At 36.7% G+C, this 16133-nt stretch overlaps 1 protein-coding gene across 1 annotated transcript in view; it reads right to left on the minus strand.

The window, feature by feature from the left end:
* Positions 1–10971, minus strand: part of AGMO (alkylglycerol monooxygenase) — a 192058-nt gene extending 181087 nt beyond the window's left edge. Inside the window, exons 1-2 of the mRNA XM_042977212.1 lie at positions 10773–10971; positions 8770–8900 (exon numbers count right to left, since the gene is read on the minus strand). Of these exons, the coding sequence (XP_042833146.1) occupies positions 8770–8900; positions 10773–10895 (254 nt within the window). The 5' untranslated portion in view covers positions 10896–10971. The remainder of the gene's footprint in view (positions 1–8769; positions 8901–10772) is intronic.
* Positions 10972–16133: the final 5162 nt, after the last annotated feature.

The raw sequence follows: 16133 nt of genomic DNA on the forward strand, positions 1-16133 counted from the left end.
TGACATAGGGCTTGATCCCACAACCAAGAGATCATGACCTGAGCCAAAATCAATATTTGGCCGCTTAAGGGACTCAGCCACCCACATGTCCCAAAAGCCTACATTTTTGAAATGACTATACATTATCAGATCTTAAAACCCATTTTTTTCAATTTGAGATTATTGTTAGTTCTTTAATTGTCCCCTGTATGTGAAGAGTTAGGAGAAATCAAAAAAGTGGCAAATCACCCTATATTGGTGGGTGGTAGGTTTCTTTTTTTTATTTTTTAAGTTTAAAAAAAATTATTTTTTCAAAGAGCAAAGAACCCGGGGAGGGGCACAGAGAGGGGGACAGAGGGTTCCAAGAAGGCTCTGCGCTGATAACCGTGAGCCAGATGTGGGGCTTGAACTCAGGAACCATGAGATCATGACATGCAATAGACTGAACCACCCAGATGTCCCAGTGGGTGGTAGTTTTCAAAAGCCAAGAAACTTACATAGAAGGCTTTGGCCAGCCTCAATATCAGCAGATCTCTATTCCTGCCTGCTAAAATCTTAAAAGTTTATATAGAGCTCTTTCTTTTTTTAATGTTTGTTTATTTTTGAGAGAGAGAAAGAAAGGGAGTGTGAGCAGGGGGGTGGGCAGAGACAGGGTGTGGAGGATCCGAAGCGGGCTCTGTGCTGACAGCAGAAAACCCAATGCGGGGCTTGAACTCACTAACCATGAGATCATGACCTGAGCCAAAGTCGGACGCTTACTTGATTGAGCCACCCAGGCACCCCTGCATCTCTTTCTTTTTTAATATAATTTATTGTCAAATTGGTTTCCATACAACTCCCAGTGCTCATCCCAACAAGTGCCCTCCTCAATGCCCATCACCCACTTCCCCCTCTCCCCCATGCCCCATGAACCCTCAGTTTGTTCTCAGTATTTAAGAGCTTATAGAGGTCTTAACAGGGTTCAGTCACGTATTCAGTCCAAATGGTCTCAACACCTTATTCTTCAAAGGTTTCATCCTTAAAACAGCTGCTAGTATGACAATAGTAGCAGATTATATATTCCAAGGACAGGGAGATGGTAAGGAGACTCTGATTGCCTTAGTCTAGCTCAAGAGTCATCCAGTGAAACATCCTCCCAATAACCTCCTCTAACAATTAATTATATGGCTAGAAAGAGCAGTTTTGTCCCTGAGGGTGAGTTCTTGATCCAAGGGAACTGCCTATGCAGAACTCCTGTCACACCCAGCCATGTCTTGCATATTTCAGAATCCCAATCAGAAAAGCTCTGAGACTACTTGCAGGACCTTCATGGGCCTTTTTCCTGGTCGGGTCCTCCAGAAGGCCAACCTATGCAGAGGTGTAGACTACTAGACATGACAAGGTAATCCAGAGTGACTTTTTCTAGATATGCAGACAGAGCTGGGACAAGCATTCTGGGATGGTCACATACAAGTGTTTGTCATCCATCATGAGAGAATAGGCCATGGGCCAGGGACTCCCACACTGTTCTGAAACTCTGAGGAATCCAAAATCTCAATATATAAAACTTGTCTTCCAATTTGTTACCCAGGTTATTTATTACATTGTTCATGGCAAATTATGCTCAGAGACTAATCATTTATTTAAGGCAGGTTTACTGTGGGATTTATAATTTATAATAACAATATTTCACAAGCCAGTGGCATATAGGATCATGCCTCTTAATAAGCCGATAAAGAAATAAAAACTCCAAACCAATGGTAGATTAATTACACTCTTGTTTTAGGCAAAGGGGAGATGGAAGAAATGAAGCCCAGATTTAGTGAAGGTATGCATTTCTATGGGTTGGTTATCAGAAGAGTTAGCTTAGTCACCAAGAGCTGATGTGTAGCTGTCAGCACAAGTTGAAAGGCCCTTGTTGCTAGAGCACAATGCTGGCAGAGCAAAGGCACGAGTGTTGGTGGGCAAGATGATTTCTTTCATGGGGCTGCCACACTGTTTTCACCACTGCCAGCAAGAAGCAGCCTTGTCATGGCAGGAGGTATTGTCCCAGGGTCTTAAGTGAGCTATGTAGGTCAGCAAAGAGCAGCTTTGCCAATTTGCAAGTAGCTTGAACAATTTTCTTTAAGTCCTCACAAAGTCTTGCTTTTTAAACTTTAAACATCCATTACATCATATGTTCCTATCAAAAGCATTTAGTAGCACATTATGATGGCATTGTCCTGACAAGGCTTCCTCAATGTAAAGAAATTCATTCCTTAGATCAAAGCAACTTTGCTTGAGCCATGTTGAAATCATAACAAACTAATACACAATATTTATCAAGGTGGAGGATAGGATTCAACAAATCATTCAATAAATTTGAGAATCTACTAGGTGCCAGGTACAATAGGAGATTGGGAGGACACACTGGTGAACAGGGCAATCAAAATTACCTGCCTCATCAATGTCCCATCTATCCAGAATCTTCTTTTTTTTTTTTTTTTTAAAGGTGCTATCTCCCTAGTCAGTTCCACAGACAATTGAAATAGGCTTTGAAGATACTAAAATTTCAATACAAGAAAGAGGGTCCCTGGAAAACTTCCACTTGCAAAACAAAGAGAACCTGCCTATAATTGAAATACTTCTTTATTTCCTGTACAGGTGCCAGGTCTTGAGCAGACACCCAATTTATTACTCTGTCAACTTACTTATTAGGGTTGACACAAATCGAGCTGAAATATGCCTGACATTCTACAGTCAATACTTTTTTTTTTTTTCACACTTTAGCAAGAAGCCAAACCTTTCCCAAAGCAAAGGCAAAGTGGGGAGAAGCTATGGGAGTTAAATTCCCTGCTTTCTATCAGCAAGATGAATATGATCCTCTTCCATCATAGATGGGGAAAAACAGCAATGGAGTGCCCACAACTAAAAACAATTCAGCAAAGGGATACAGCTGGGAAATGATTACCAAGCTCTGGAAAGCCCTTGATTGCAGGAAATAGCACCTACATTTTCAAAAATGTTCCCACCAGACCTTGAATCATAAACCAAAGCTCCTTCCTCTTTTTCTTCCCAACTCCTCAGTCCTCTCCCAGGCCTGACCCCCAGCGTATGACTCTGCACTGTGGAATTCAAAGCAACTCTCTAAACTCCATCCTGTGGGAAGAGACATATGTAACATGTATGAATGTAGTGAACTTACTTTATCAAGTGGAGATGAAATCTGGGGGTACCACAGGGGCTTTGCATAACCAAATAGGAGATTCCTTTTACTCAGTAAGTTTGAATGCAAGATGAAGTAAATAGTCTAAATACAAGAAGGCATTAGAATCCTCTAATCAACAACCTGCATTTACAGGGGCTTTCCTCTCAGTCTTTTTTCTTCACAATTTCTCCCCAAATAGTTATTTTCTCTTGCATCCGAGGTATGCCTTTAGTAAAAGAAAGTTAATGTTTATGCAACATTTCTCTTAAAACTAGAAATTTGCCCTGTCAATGTTTAGTTGCTGTAAAATCCAGCAAGTTACGAAATTGCTATCCCAGGACTGATCCTGAATTTTTTAAAGGATGAAATTAATTTAAAATATTGAGATTAAAAAAAAGTCAACACATTGGAATTAATATTAACTAAGGATTGCAAATTACAAAGCTGTGCAGTTCTCAAAGTGATCTCAATTCGAGAGTACCCATCATCAAAAGCAGAAAGGTAATGTTGAGCATGTTGTCCACCCGTCACTATCTCAGAGCTAATTTAAGATATGCGAAAATTTGGATCAATGGACCCTAAAATTATCTAACTTTCAAATACTCCCATGCTCTAATCATCGCTCAAGCAAATGAAATTTGATGTAATGATCTTATTATAAACTTAAAATTTCATAAACGGGTTTCAGAGTAAGTGAAATTTTGTACTCAGGCCTTACAGACACCTGCCAATTTATACTAGTTCATTATTGCCATCAGAGCTGTGTGTAAGGTCTGATTTGGCCAGGTAATGCAAAATTGAAAGAAATCAATAAGGTATTTTTTGTTTCTAGTAATTTTGTCTTGTAAATCAGAAAATAAACTAACATTTGAGTGAGATCATTCTACATATCTTTACAAGCTTCAGGAAGTTAGAAACAAATATATTTAGACTATATATATTTTTTCCAAAAATAATTATTGTTTATTTATTTCAAAATCTCTTAAACCTAAGCCAGGACCTTTCCCTATCTGTAAAGCTACTGCCCCTTTTGCTCCATCTAGTGGAACATTGACTTTTGCTCAGTATTAACAGAATACATAATACAACCTCTGCCTCCTAAAGACAGATAAAATTTGTACTGCTAGTTCTTACTCTGAAGTGAAATTACATTTATGAAGCAGTCATTTCATCTCTTTCTACAACAACAAAACCATAGACTTTTATAAGCACAGTATAGTAAATTTGGAAGAAGCAAATTTGCTACATTCTTTACTTTGCAAGAAGTAAACTACTTGAAGTAATTCAATTTCTCTACTGAATAAGTAAAAGGAAGCTTGCTTGCATCATTAGGGAAGGTTAGTCTAATAGCAGTCTCTGAAGTTCCACAATTAATAACAAAGGCAAATTCTGTTCATAAAGTTTGAGGTAAAAGTTAAGAGGAAACGAGGCATTTTCTCTAGCAAATATAATTAACAAACCAACACATTTTAAAAATGTATTTTCTTCACCCAAAGTGTTTTTTTTTAATAATTTTCAAGGTTGATAAGATACATTAATATTAATAACAAAATAGCACTATTAACATTACATATATGCATTTATTTCTTATTCTGGGTAATGAGTAAATGCTTATTAAAGTCCTTATCCAAAATGACAGGCACTTATTTGTTAGAAGTCTGATGTCGCCAAAGGCAATATTGCTTCTGATACTATAGTCTAATATAAAAACCCAGTACACAATTTTCCTTTATTCTCCAATCCCACCCCAAGGAGTCAAAGTATTTTAAAGAAGTTTAATTTCCTCCTCATGATTTTTTTTTTTTTTTTAATGAATTGAAACTTTCTTGTCAGGAATGGAAAATTCCATGGCAGTCATGGCCAGTAAAACTGTGCATATGTATGGTTGAATATTGTGGAGCTAGCTCCATAGTAAAAACTGGCAATGACCCATATGTATTAAAAGTGGAGTGTCCCCAACTTATTTGAAAATTTACCTACTTAAATTATCCTCCAACCTATTGCAATTTGATTTATAATCTGCTGTTTCAACAAACTAAATGAACCCATTAAAAACAAACATACTGTAGATATTTATATCGGGAATAAAATTTCTCCGGGGAGGATGCAATTTATGGAAGCAGAAACATTGGAAGGAAGTAACAAATTGAGGTCCTGGTTTTCTAATGAAGAATTGGAAATTGAGTTCTGCTCAAATAAGCAGGAAAAAAAAAAAGAGATGTGATTATTTTTCACTCATTAGCATTTAGGTCAGTAGCAGGATATTTCACAAGTTTTAGATAGCTTTTTTTAAAAATAGATTTAGTAATTATTTTGTTAAGTTTAATCTTTATAGTCACATATGCAAGTCATTGATAGAAAGGCAGATTATCTACATATGCTACCCTGCATTTAATTATGATAAATACAAATTATCTGTCTATAACTTCAGAACTAGATTCTAATGAGGAAGAGTCTGCCTACTAGATTCCAGAAGAACAAAACAGATGCAGGTCTGCCCAGAATCTGGTTCTTAGGACAGATGGACTTTTATTGCACATCATGGTCTGTCTGACAGGCTTATAAACAAGATATAATCTTGCCTATGATTAATATTTTCCCTTACATAAATATTTGAAAGACACAGCATGTATCTTTTCTATCAATATGTTAAGTATGCTACTACCTTCAAGATACTTTGAATTTTATGTAATAATGAAATTGACATCCTCAAACAAACGTTGTTTTTCCTCAAAGTCTGCAAACAGCATTTCCATTACATGAATGGCAAAGTGGAAAAACATGTTCATGGTTTCACTTTGATTTCCACAACCTTTTGTCAGAGGCCACATGCCTACTTGGAATTATTATCCAACATGTAATTACCTACAAGCAGATTAACGAATGGCATACTACCATTTTTTTCACAATAAGGTATTTTAAGGATGTGGCAAGCCCCTGTTGCTGGTGTAGAAAATGAAATTAGTCCCTTGGAGAGGATATAATCAATGCCGTGTTAATCTAACCTTCAGCTGTTAATGATTTGCACGAGGATTCCCCTTGATGCTGAAATATTGTTTTAAGAGTTTCTGTTAAATCCCCCTTCTTGTCTTTTGCCGAAAGGGGATTGAGTGGAGTGGATCCTGTGGATCAGCTTTTCTTCTCTGCTTGTGTGTGTGTGTGTGTGTGTGTGTGTGTGTGTGTGTAATAGGAACAAAATACATGAAAATATTTTTACATTTCTTTTTCAAATAATCTGCTTTGCTGAAATGTTGTAAGTAGAAAGTTATGAAAAATAAAGTCCTTGAAAAACTTACAAAATTATCCACAATTTCATAATTTAGAATTGCTGTTCAAACCTACAGGAACAACAACAACAACAACCAATTTGCCATTCCTTTTCAAAATACAATTATGGAAAAATATGCTCCACATTCAAGTTCACAGCATTTCACCTTTCTTTCAAAGGGCACCAGGGCAAAGAACTAGTGTTAGCTTAAGGAGTGCTGTGGGGAGTGGGATGTGAAGGAAAAGAACTGTGTGTTCCATCCTGGAAGGACTGCATTGTTTTGGTCCTTCTCACTCTCTCTCTCCCGTTCTCTCCCTCTCTCATCTTCTCTCTTTCTTTCTCTCCCTGTCTGCCTCTCTCTCCTCCCCATCTCCCTCATCCTTTATAGATAAAAAATCTATATCATATATACATATATATATATGATACTTGTGTATCCTGTTAAAATTCCATACCCTAATCCTCAGTGTTGCTGAGCAGATTTATGCAGTATATATTTCTAGTGGTTATCATGTTATGATAAAAGAATAATCTAATTCCACTTGTGGCCACAGCCAAATGTGAAAAAGTAAAACTAATGCTGACGCGTTCATACAGCTCCCTGATGTCTCCCTGAGCTCTTAATAAATTCGTTCCAACTCAACAAAATATGTGATCCCCAATTGTACCTTCAGGGTACCTCTCAGTTATCAAGTTATTCTTAAAGTTCATTAGTTGTTGCATTTCCATGAACTCATACACTTAACTTCTTCAGAATGAACTACAGTAAACAACTGGCTTGTTTTCAATAATCAAATCTACATGTCCTTTGAGTATGTTGAATGTATTTCTTGTTCAGTTTTGTTCAAGGGAGACAGAAGATAGAGGAAATTATGTATAATGGTAAACTCTTATTTAGCGTATTCTGGGAATTAACTACAAAGAACTTGAGATATTTTCCTCTGACAACAACGTGCACACATAAGAGTAGTTTTTCAGACATTATTATGATGATTATGATAATGATGATTATTTTATACCCATTAGCCTACTTTTCCATAGTAACACTTATGAAAGAAATTTTACTTTTAGGTTCATTGTTATCTAAACAATTTTTACAATTACATGAAATTATTCTACCTTTTCTTGAATATCTTTGCATTTTCATTTTAAAAAATCCACCTTGGGGGATACCTAGGTGGCTCAGTTGTTAAGCATCTAACTCTTGGTCAGGATCTCAGGGTTTCGTGAGTGCAGGTCCTGCGTTTAGCTCTGTACTGACAGTGCAGAGTCTGCTTGGGATTCACCCTCCCCCCCTCTCTCTACCCCTCCCTGCTTGCATGCACACATCACTCTCTCTCTGTCTCTCAAAATAAATTAATAAACTTTAAAAAATATATTAAACTAAAAAAAAATCTAGCATGTACCTGATAACATTCCAGGCAGAGGAGTTAAAATTATGAATAAAGATCCTTCTTGCTCTCAAGATGCATGCAAGTTATCAGGAAGGGCTGGGAAGAAAACAGGTGAGCATAATACCATGTGACAATTCTAATCTGGGGTAAGCACAAGGACACATGAGGCCATAGTGAAGTGGTGTCTAAAGCAGGCTTAGGAAGAAAGGGAAGATTTTCTGAACAGTGTGACTCTTCAAGAAAAGTCTATGTTTAGACATAAGAAATGAATTAGAGTTAGCCATATGAATGGCTTTCCAAGCAGAGGGAAGCATGTGTGACATCTGGGCGATGGCAAATGATGAAGGATGGAAGGAACAAATATTGGAAAGAGGGAAGGAGAATGAAGAAAGCAAAAGCAAGGATAGATGGACAAAGGCTTCAATAGATCAGGAAAAAAATTCAGACATTATCCTTAGGCAATATGGAACCTATGAAGAATTTTCACCAGATCCACATCATGGAAATGTTTGGCTGAAAATGAGGTAGCACTAGAAACAGGACCAGAGGCCACTTAGGAGATCATGTAGTAATACAAAGCTTTGTGCAACCTTTAGTAGGGGGTGTCTATATCCCAGATTGCTAGAGCATGTGAACTTGCCAGAGGCAAATTAATTTTCCAGTAGAGAACTAGACCATAACTCAGGACTGGGACTAGGTGAAACACTTTGTGCACAAAATTTAAGGGGGGGGGGCAAAAAAAAACCTCAGTAATCAAGATAAATAATATTTAGAACAATATCTTTTAAAATGAATATAAAAACAGATCTCCGGTGAACAAAATATAATACATTTAAATAATGACAGTAACTGAATTCTTTGGGGATATATGTGAAAACAGACAAACTCCCATACAATGGGTTCCTTTTCCATCTTATTTAGAGAATTTCAGTTTATTCACTCTATATGGCCAACCAACTCACCTTGGAAGCCGAGAAAGAATGCCGGCTGATATTGATGTTAATGCATCATCCAAACGACCTGGTGCCTTCCCTTTGAGAATCCAGCTGACAACCAGTTCAAGAAGCATTAAGGAAATGAAAAATGGAGTTGCCTGGAAAGGAAATGGCACAAAAAAAGATGCTATTGTGCTCGGTATGAAATTTTTCCACATTTCCTGATTAGTCATTCCAGAAGTAGGAGGCCCAGAGTGACATCTCGTAGGAGAAGGCATAAACCTATGCTAGAGGATCATTTCCTCCCAATAGGCAAAGAAATCTGATTATTTCGGACATATACTAAACAGGTGCTCAAAATCTATCATCCAGTTTGTAAATGAAATATAACCATCAATGTAGTCATGATAATTCTGCCAAAAAATAATAAGATTAGGAGGGATGGGTTTCAAGTTAGATCTAAAAAAATACATTTTAAAATAAGTACAATAATCAGAAGTCTATTATCTATAAGATGGGCCTTCTTTTAAAGGCTTTACTTAGGATGCACATATTGCTAGTTTTTTTTTATATCAGAATTATAGGAATGACAAAATTGAGACTGTAGGAACAAAGAATTTTCTTTTGAGTATTTGAGAGGATTTGATCATTTAAAATGTGTATTTATTTTTAATTTTTAAAATTTTTTAATGTTTATTTACTTTTGAGAGAGAGACGAACACAATGGGAGCAGGGGAGGTGCAGAGAGAGAAGGAGACAGAGAATCCAAAGCAGGTTCCAGGCTCTGAGCTGTCACCACAGAGCCCGATGCGGGGCTCAAATTCATGGATAGTGGGATCAGGACCTGAGCTGAAGTCGGACGTTCAACCGACTGAGCCACAGAGGCGCCCCTAAAATGTGTATTTAAAATACAATTCAAGGGGTGCCTGGGTGGCTCAGTCGGTTGAGCGTCCGACTTTGGCTCAGGTCACGATCTCGCGGTCCGTGAGTTCGAGTCCCGCGTGGGGCTCTGGGCTGATGGCTCAGAGCCTGGAGCCTGCTTCCGATTCTGTGTCCCCTCTCTCTCTGCCCCTCCCCCGTTCATGCTCTGTCTCTCTCTGTCTCAAAAATAAACGTTAAAAAAATAAATACAATTCAAGTTTTATTCATTCAAATATATTTTTGTGTTGTAATAGGTATTTTTAGGCTCTACCATGGATAACAAATATTAAACTAAGCTTGGTATTATAATACAAAAAAAATGATTTATGAAGATGTGAGTACCACATTTTTCGTCTTAAAAAACTCAGAAAGAAGGAATAATATCAAATCCTGAAAAAGTTATGGGTTTCACTCACTTGGAAGCTGATCATGAATTCTGAAGTTTCTAAACTGAACTCCCAAGAACATATTCTCTGATGTCATTTTTTTCCCCTTATTTCTGGTCTGAACTAGTAAGTGTTATAGGAACAACTTTGACAGGGTGGGGAACTTAGGTATTCAAGTTCTAATTCTGGATATTTCCACTTCCAATCATAGCCAGGAACCAGAAGTAAAAAGTGCCTCTGAACACTTCAGAATTTCAAAGAAAACTTGGTTCAAGTTCAAACTTAGGAAGTCAGAGTTGGACTCAGTCAGCTCTATATCCATTCTGCAGAACTACTCTACCAAATTAAAGAGGAAATAGTTTCCTGGGAGGTGGTTTGCCCTTTAAAACCAAAATTGTTACAAAGTTTACTGATGTCATATAACCACTGAGCTCTGAGCTTCTGACAGCTAAATTTGTAACACCACTGTGTCCAGGAAAACTTCATAAAGTTTTATCATATTCTGCCGTGACATATCCGAGGAGAGGAGGTTAATAGGAAAAACTGGCTATAGGTATTACATTCAAGTAGAAATTCTAATTTTGCTCCGTGCCTTTATGAAACTGAATTATTTTTTTAGAATTTAACAATTTGAAGAATGAAAGTGAACAAAACCCCAGGATGTGTTGAACTTACTTCTCATTAAGAAAAAAGTTACTGTAGCCTCTTACCAGATAGTCTCACCTGTTTTACATAATCGGGTACCTCTTCCAGTGTTTGGAATGACGTTTCATTGGGCTTCATCATGTAAAACATCATGCGAACTCCCTGGGAAACTGAAACATCCTGTTGGGCTTCTGGGTTCATGTCTGCCCTTGCTTGATTCCCAGCTGGAGAATATTTGTGATTCAGTGGTTGAAGCCAGAGGCTGGACAAAGAGGACGAGCTGTGCTGCACAGAACAAGCCCTTTGTCAGAGAACAGCTAGAAACAAAGCTCCGTGGAGAACATAGCCAACAGCAGATTCTGTGTAGGGAGACAGGAAAACACAGAGATCAAGAAGGAGTTCAGAGTTCACTGGGTGCAGGACATGTGAGGGAGGGAAAGGGGAGTAATCAGACCCAAATCAAAGATAAACAGAGGAGTTTGACTGTAGGTGGAGTAACTAAACATTTAAAAATGAAAAGGAGACAAACAAACAAAACAAAGACAAGTGCTTAGAAAGGAGAAGAAAAAAGTGCTAACAGGTTCCTGCTGAAAAAGTAGGTGGTGATTCAAGATTCAAATCACAAAAGAAAATTTTTTTTGTTTTGTTTTGTTTTGTGTATTAATTCACATGGTATTCAGTTTGTTGTCTCTCCACGGATTCCTGTTTCCTGAAAGGGCAGTGTGTTGTAATCTCAGTAAGACCAAGTTTCAAAGTCTATAAGTACTGAATATATCACACTGGCTATTGCCTATACGCTTCTGGATTTGTATGGTGTTAACTTCTGAATGTTTGCAAACCTATTTAGGGACATTTGGCTTATTACATGATCTCCCACATTTAATGGAACCTTGGCTAATCACATCTGTATTCTTCTTATGGGGCCTCTCTGAGGAAGCTGACAAGATGTTGCTGCAAGACCTTATCTGTGTTTTGCAGGAGGAGCATAAGTTGGTTTTGCCTTCCAGGGAGATGAAAGGACACCTTGTCAATTGGTCACCAGTGAATGAGTGGATGTTTCCTGAATAACTTCAGCTCTTTACCTAGAATGGCAGTGATCACTCATTAGCTACCAACTCATCTTTTAAACATGATTATGTACATTTTATTAAATTATCAATGCATGATTGTTTCAGGAAAAAATTGGGAACTACAGATAGACAATAAATAAATTAATACCCAGAGACACTATTAACTTTTTGGTGTATGAATAGTCAATTCTGCTGTTTTGTGATATACATGTTGCTAAATATCAGTATAATATGCAAAGTTGTCCAATAAAAACTATGAGGCTTATGAGAGAAATAGGATTAGGGTGCAATACTCAAAAACTCTGTAATGATCCATAAGGAGAAGAAGAAAAAGAAGAAGAAGAAGAAGAAGAAGAAGAAGAAGAAGACGACCTGATGGCACTTCATCTTGAAAAAGACCTGACATTTGTTTGTGGAAGTGGGCATCGGAAAGGGGCAGAACTTGAGTTATTGTGGAGAATTGAAGGAGACTTATCTGAAATGAGACAGAAGGTTATAAAAACAGATACGGGTACTGTGGCTCATAACGTAGAGGTGAAGTGAAGATGATGGTAGTTGCTTAAGATGTGTGAATATGTGTGCGTGTTGTGTATTTTGAAGCCTTTCAGTTCAGTTGGGTGCAACATTTAATATTCGCCTGGCATTTCTCACAGACAAAATCACGCATAGGTTTGGATGAACAGTTCCAATTATTCCCTAATAGTATCAATACCCTGTTGGAACAAATTAGTACTTTAAAAATACTGCAGAAGTGACTGCTTTCAGACAGTCCCATTACAAATGAATACATGTATATATCCCATTACAAATGAATACACATACATGTTTAATAAAACTGATCATCCGAAGCAGTACTTTATTACCTGCTTTGAACATTGCTGAAATTACAAATGTAATGCAGTATGGGGCAAAAACTCCAAACACAACTGTTTAACAAGTAAAAATTAGCACCACTCCTTCCCCTCAACACACACACACATAACTTCTCTTCAGCTTCATAAATACAATTTCTTTCAGTGGATATTTTGCCATATTTGTGGTTTCCTACAAAAATTTAGTTGTAGTCACCATTATTATTTTCATGATGTAAGTGCGTTCAAACATATGCATATTGTTTGACTTTATGTAATGGACCATATTAAACATAAGAGATAGCAGCTTTCCTTCCTGGAGTCAACAACTTATCTGGAACATTGTTCCACTCGTACCTGGTTAGACAGGATTGTTTTGTATTGTTTTGTTTTGTTTTGTTTTGTTTTGTTTTACTGACTGCAGAGATATATGTGTGTGTATTTGCCTATATTCCAAGCAGGAATACAAAAATACAATATTATTTTAAGTATTTAAAATAGCAGAACATGAATACAAAGAATTAGTTACAGAAATGACGGAAGAAGTGAAAAGTCAAATAGGAGCACAGAAGCAATCTAGAGATTAAGATCAATAGGAAGTCACTAGCATCTCTAATCTACAGGGACAAAAAAAAGGTGGGTGTGTTGATACTGCTCAGAGACTCAGTCACCCTTGGGAGGTTTGAACCACGATGGGCCTAATATGATGGTCCACCATGGAGCAAACCCAAAAAACAATACCCAAAGCAAAGAGGAATTAGAAAAATGTATGCTGGCTACTGGCTCCTTCCAGCCAACCAAACTCCAAGCACTACTTTTCATTGGCCTCAGTGAGTGGGAACCAGTTAAAAGAAAAGCCTAGGAAAAGAAGTCTGCAGGGCCTAGTCCCTGGAGATACACAGTAGGGAAGCAGAAGGGGAGGGAATGCATCTGAGGGAAAAGCCAACCAAGGATGAGCACACCATCATAACTTACTTAACTGTTTCTCCACTGCTGTGCAGTTAAATGCAGGGTTCCAGTTTTAGCTAATAAATTTAATGCATCAATGGACATCATGGTATAAATATCTTGTCTACTTGTGTACATTTTTGTGTCAAATAGATTCCTAGCAGTGGAATTATGTTGTCGAAGGGTATGTAAAATTTATGCTTTGATAGTTGCTGCCAAATTCACCTCCAAAACTGTGTTTGACTCTTGCTACGACCGGATACTATCAATCTTTTATAGTTTTAACCCAATTGGGGAAAATGACATCTTGTTTTAATTTGCATTTCCCTAGTGATTTTGAAAATCTTTGCAATACATTTATTAGTCATTTATTTTTCTTCATGTGTGATTTATTTTTAAATATATATTGCCCATGATTTTATATTATCTTTCTGTATTTATTTATAGGCTATTTGTATTCTCTATATATTTGTGTTTTGCTCATGTATGTGGCAAATGTTCTCTCAGTTTTTATTTTTATTTTAACTTTGTTACACACGTTGTCATACAGTAATTGTAACTTTATGTTATTTATTTATTTTTATTTTATTACTTCTGCTTTTGAGTCTTGTTTATGTTTTTCTCACCAGAACTCTACAAAAACAACCTTCTATGTCTTCTTCTAGAATTTTCACAGGATTTTCCAGTTCTTCCACACTATTCTACATATCTGCAATGTTTCCATGCTCTCCACCCAATGTATGTGCCTATTCTCTACTGGTATCATGTTGCCTTGATTACTGTCATATTGTAATAAATTTTGGTAACTTGTGGAACAACTTTTCACTTGTGAATTTTATTTTTCAAAAATTTTAAACTATTTTTCACTATTTATTCAAATGGATCTATTTAAACTAAACTTGAAAAAATTCTATTGGCATTTTATGTGGAACTTCATTAAATTCATGGATTGATTTGGAAGAACTGACATCATACTCAATACACACGACAATCATTTAAACCTAGTTTTGTATTTAAGTGATGCCAGTGCTAACTACCAATCCTTGTATTTCTTATCCTCTCCATTTTTTTTTTAAGATTTATTTTTACATAATCTGTCCCCTCAATGTGGGACTCAAATCCACAACCCCAACCAAGTTCAAGAGTAATATGCTCTACCGACTGAGCCAGCCAGGCACCCCATCCTCTTCATTCTTGATTTTTTTTTTTTTTGTACTGACACAGGTAGCAAAGTTTTCCCTCTCCTTTTTTCCAGAAGGTTATATAATTGTATATCTTAACGTAATTTTTTTCTCACTTATATATGTGAAGAACACCTTGGCTAAATACAAAATCATCGGAAACAAGATGTATAGAATAGATAGTTGAACTCTATACTAGAACCAGAAAAAGGAAACCTGAAATAGTTCTAGGTGCTTTTCTGTCAGGTTTCTATCCAAAGCCTCTTAGTCAATGGGGCCCTGCTGGCAGTCCCTCCTTTTACTTAATTAAAGGGGAAATGCTTAGGAAGAGCCTGGTACCAGGGATAAGCATCCCATGAGAATACAAGACATGAAAACTGGCCCCACTAGTGTTCTCATTTGCAAATAAATCTGAACGAAAAGACATCAGAAGTTTTTTGTATTGAACAGACATTTAAAAAAAAAACAAAACTGATTTGGAACTTCTAAGTGATACTGATAACTGTCCAGTTAGGAAAGAGAAATCACAGTAATGTGAACAGGGAAAATTTAATATTAATAATTGTCAGTTTTAACAATAGAAATGCTTTTCTAGATATGTCTCCTCAAGCAAGGGAAACAGAAGCAAAAATAAACTATTGGGACTACTTCAGAATAAAAAGCTTTTTCAGAGTGAAGGAAATCAACAAAATGACAAGGTGACTTACTAAATGGGAGATGATACTTGGAAATTATATATACGATAAGGGGTTAATATTATATATTTGTACAATTCAACACCAAGAAATACAAATAATTCCATTGAAAATGGTCAGAGAACTTGAACATTTTTTCCAAGGAAGACATATAGATCACCAACAGACACATGAAAAGATGCTCAATATCACCAATCATCAGGAAAATGGAAGTCAAAACCTAATGAGATACCACCTCACACCTGTCAGAATGGCTGAAATCAAAAAGATAAGAAATAACAAGAGTTGCTGAGGATGTGGTGAAAAAGGGAATCTTGTACACTCTTGGTGGAATGAAAATTGGCACAGTCACTATGGAAAACAGTGTGGAGTGTCCTCAAAAAATTAAAAATAGAGTTACCATATAACCTGGTAATTCTACTACTAGATATTTGCCCAAAGAAAATGAAAAAACTAATTTGAAAAGATATATTCACCCCTATGTTTACTGCAGCCCTATTTACAACAGCCAAAATATTGAAGCAACCCAAATGTCCATCCATAAATGAATGGATAAAGATATGGTATACACACACAATGGAACACTACTCAGACATAAAAAAGAATGAGATCTTGTCATTTGCAACAGCATGGATGTGCCAAGAGGGCATAAAGATAAGTGAAGTAAGTCAGACAAAGACAAATACCATATTAT

This window comes from Panthera tigris, chromosome A2 (assembly GCF_018350195.1).
Source record: "Panthera tigris isolate Pti1 chromosome A2, P.tigris_Pti1_mat1.1, whole genome shotgun sequence".
NCBI classification, from domain to species: domain Eukaryota; kingdom Metazoa; phylum Chordata; class Mammalia; order Carnivora; family Felidae; genus Panthera; species Panthera tigris.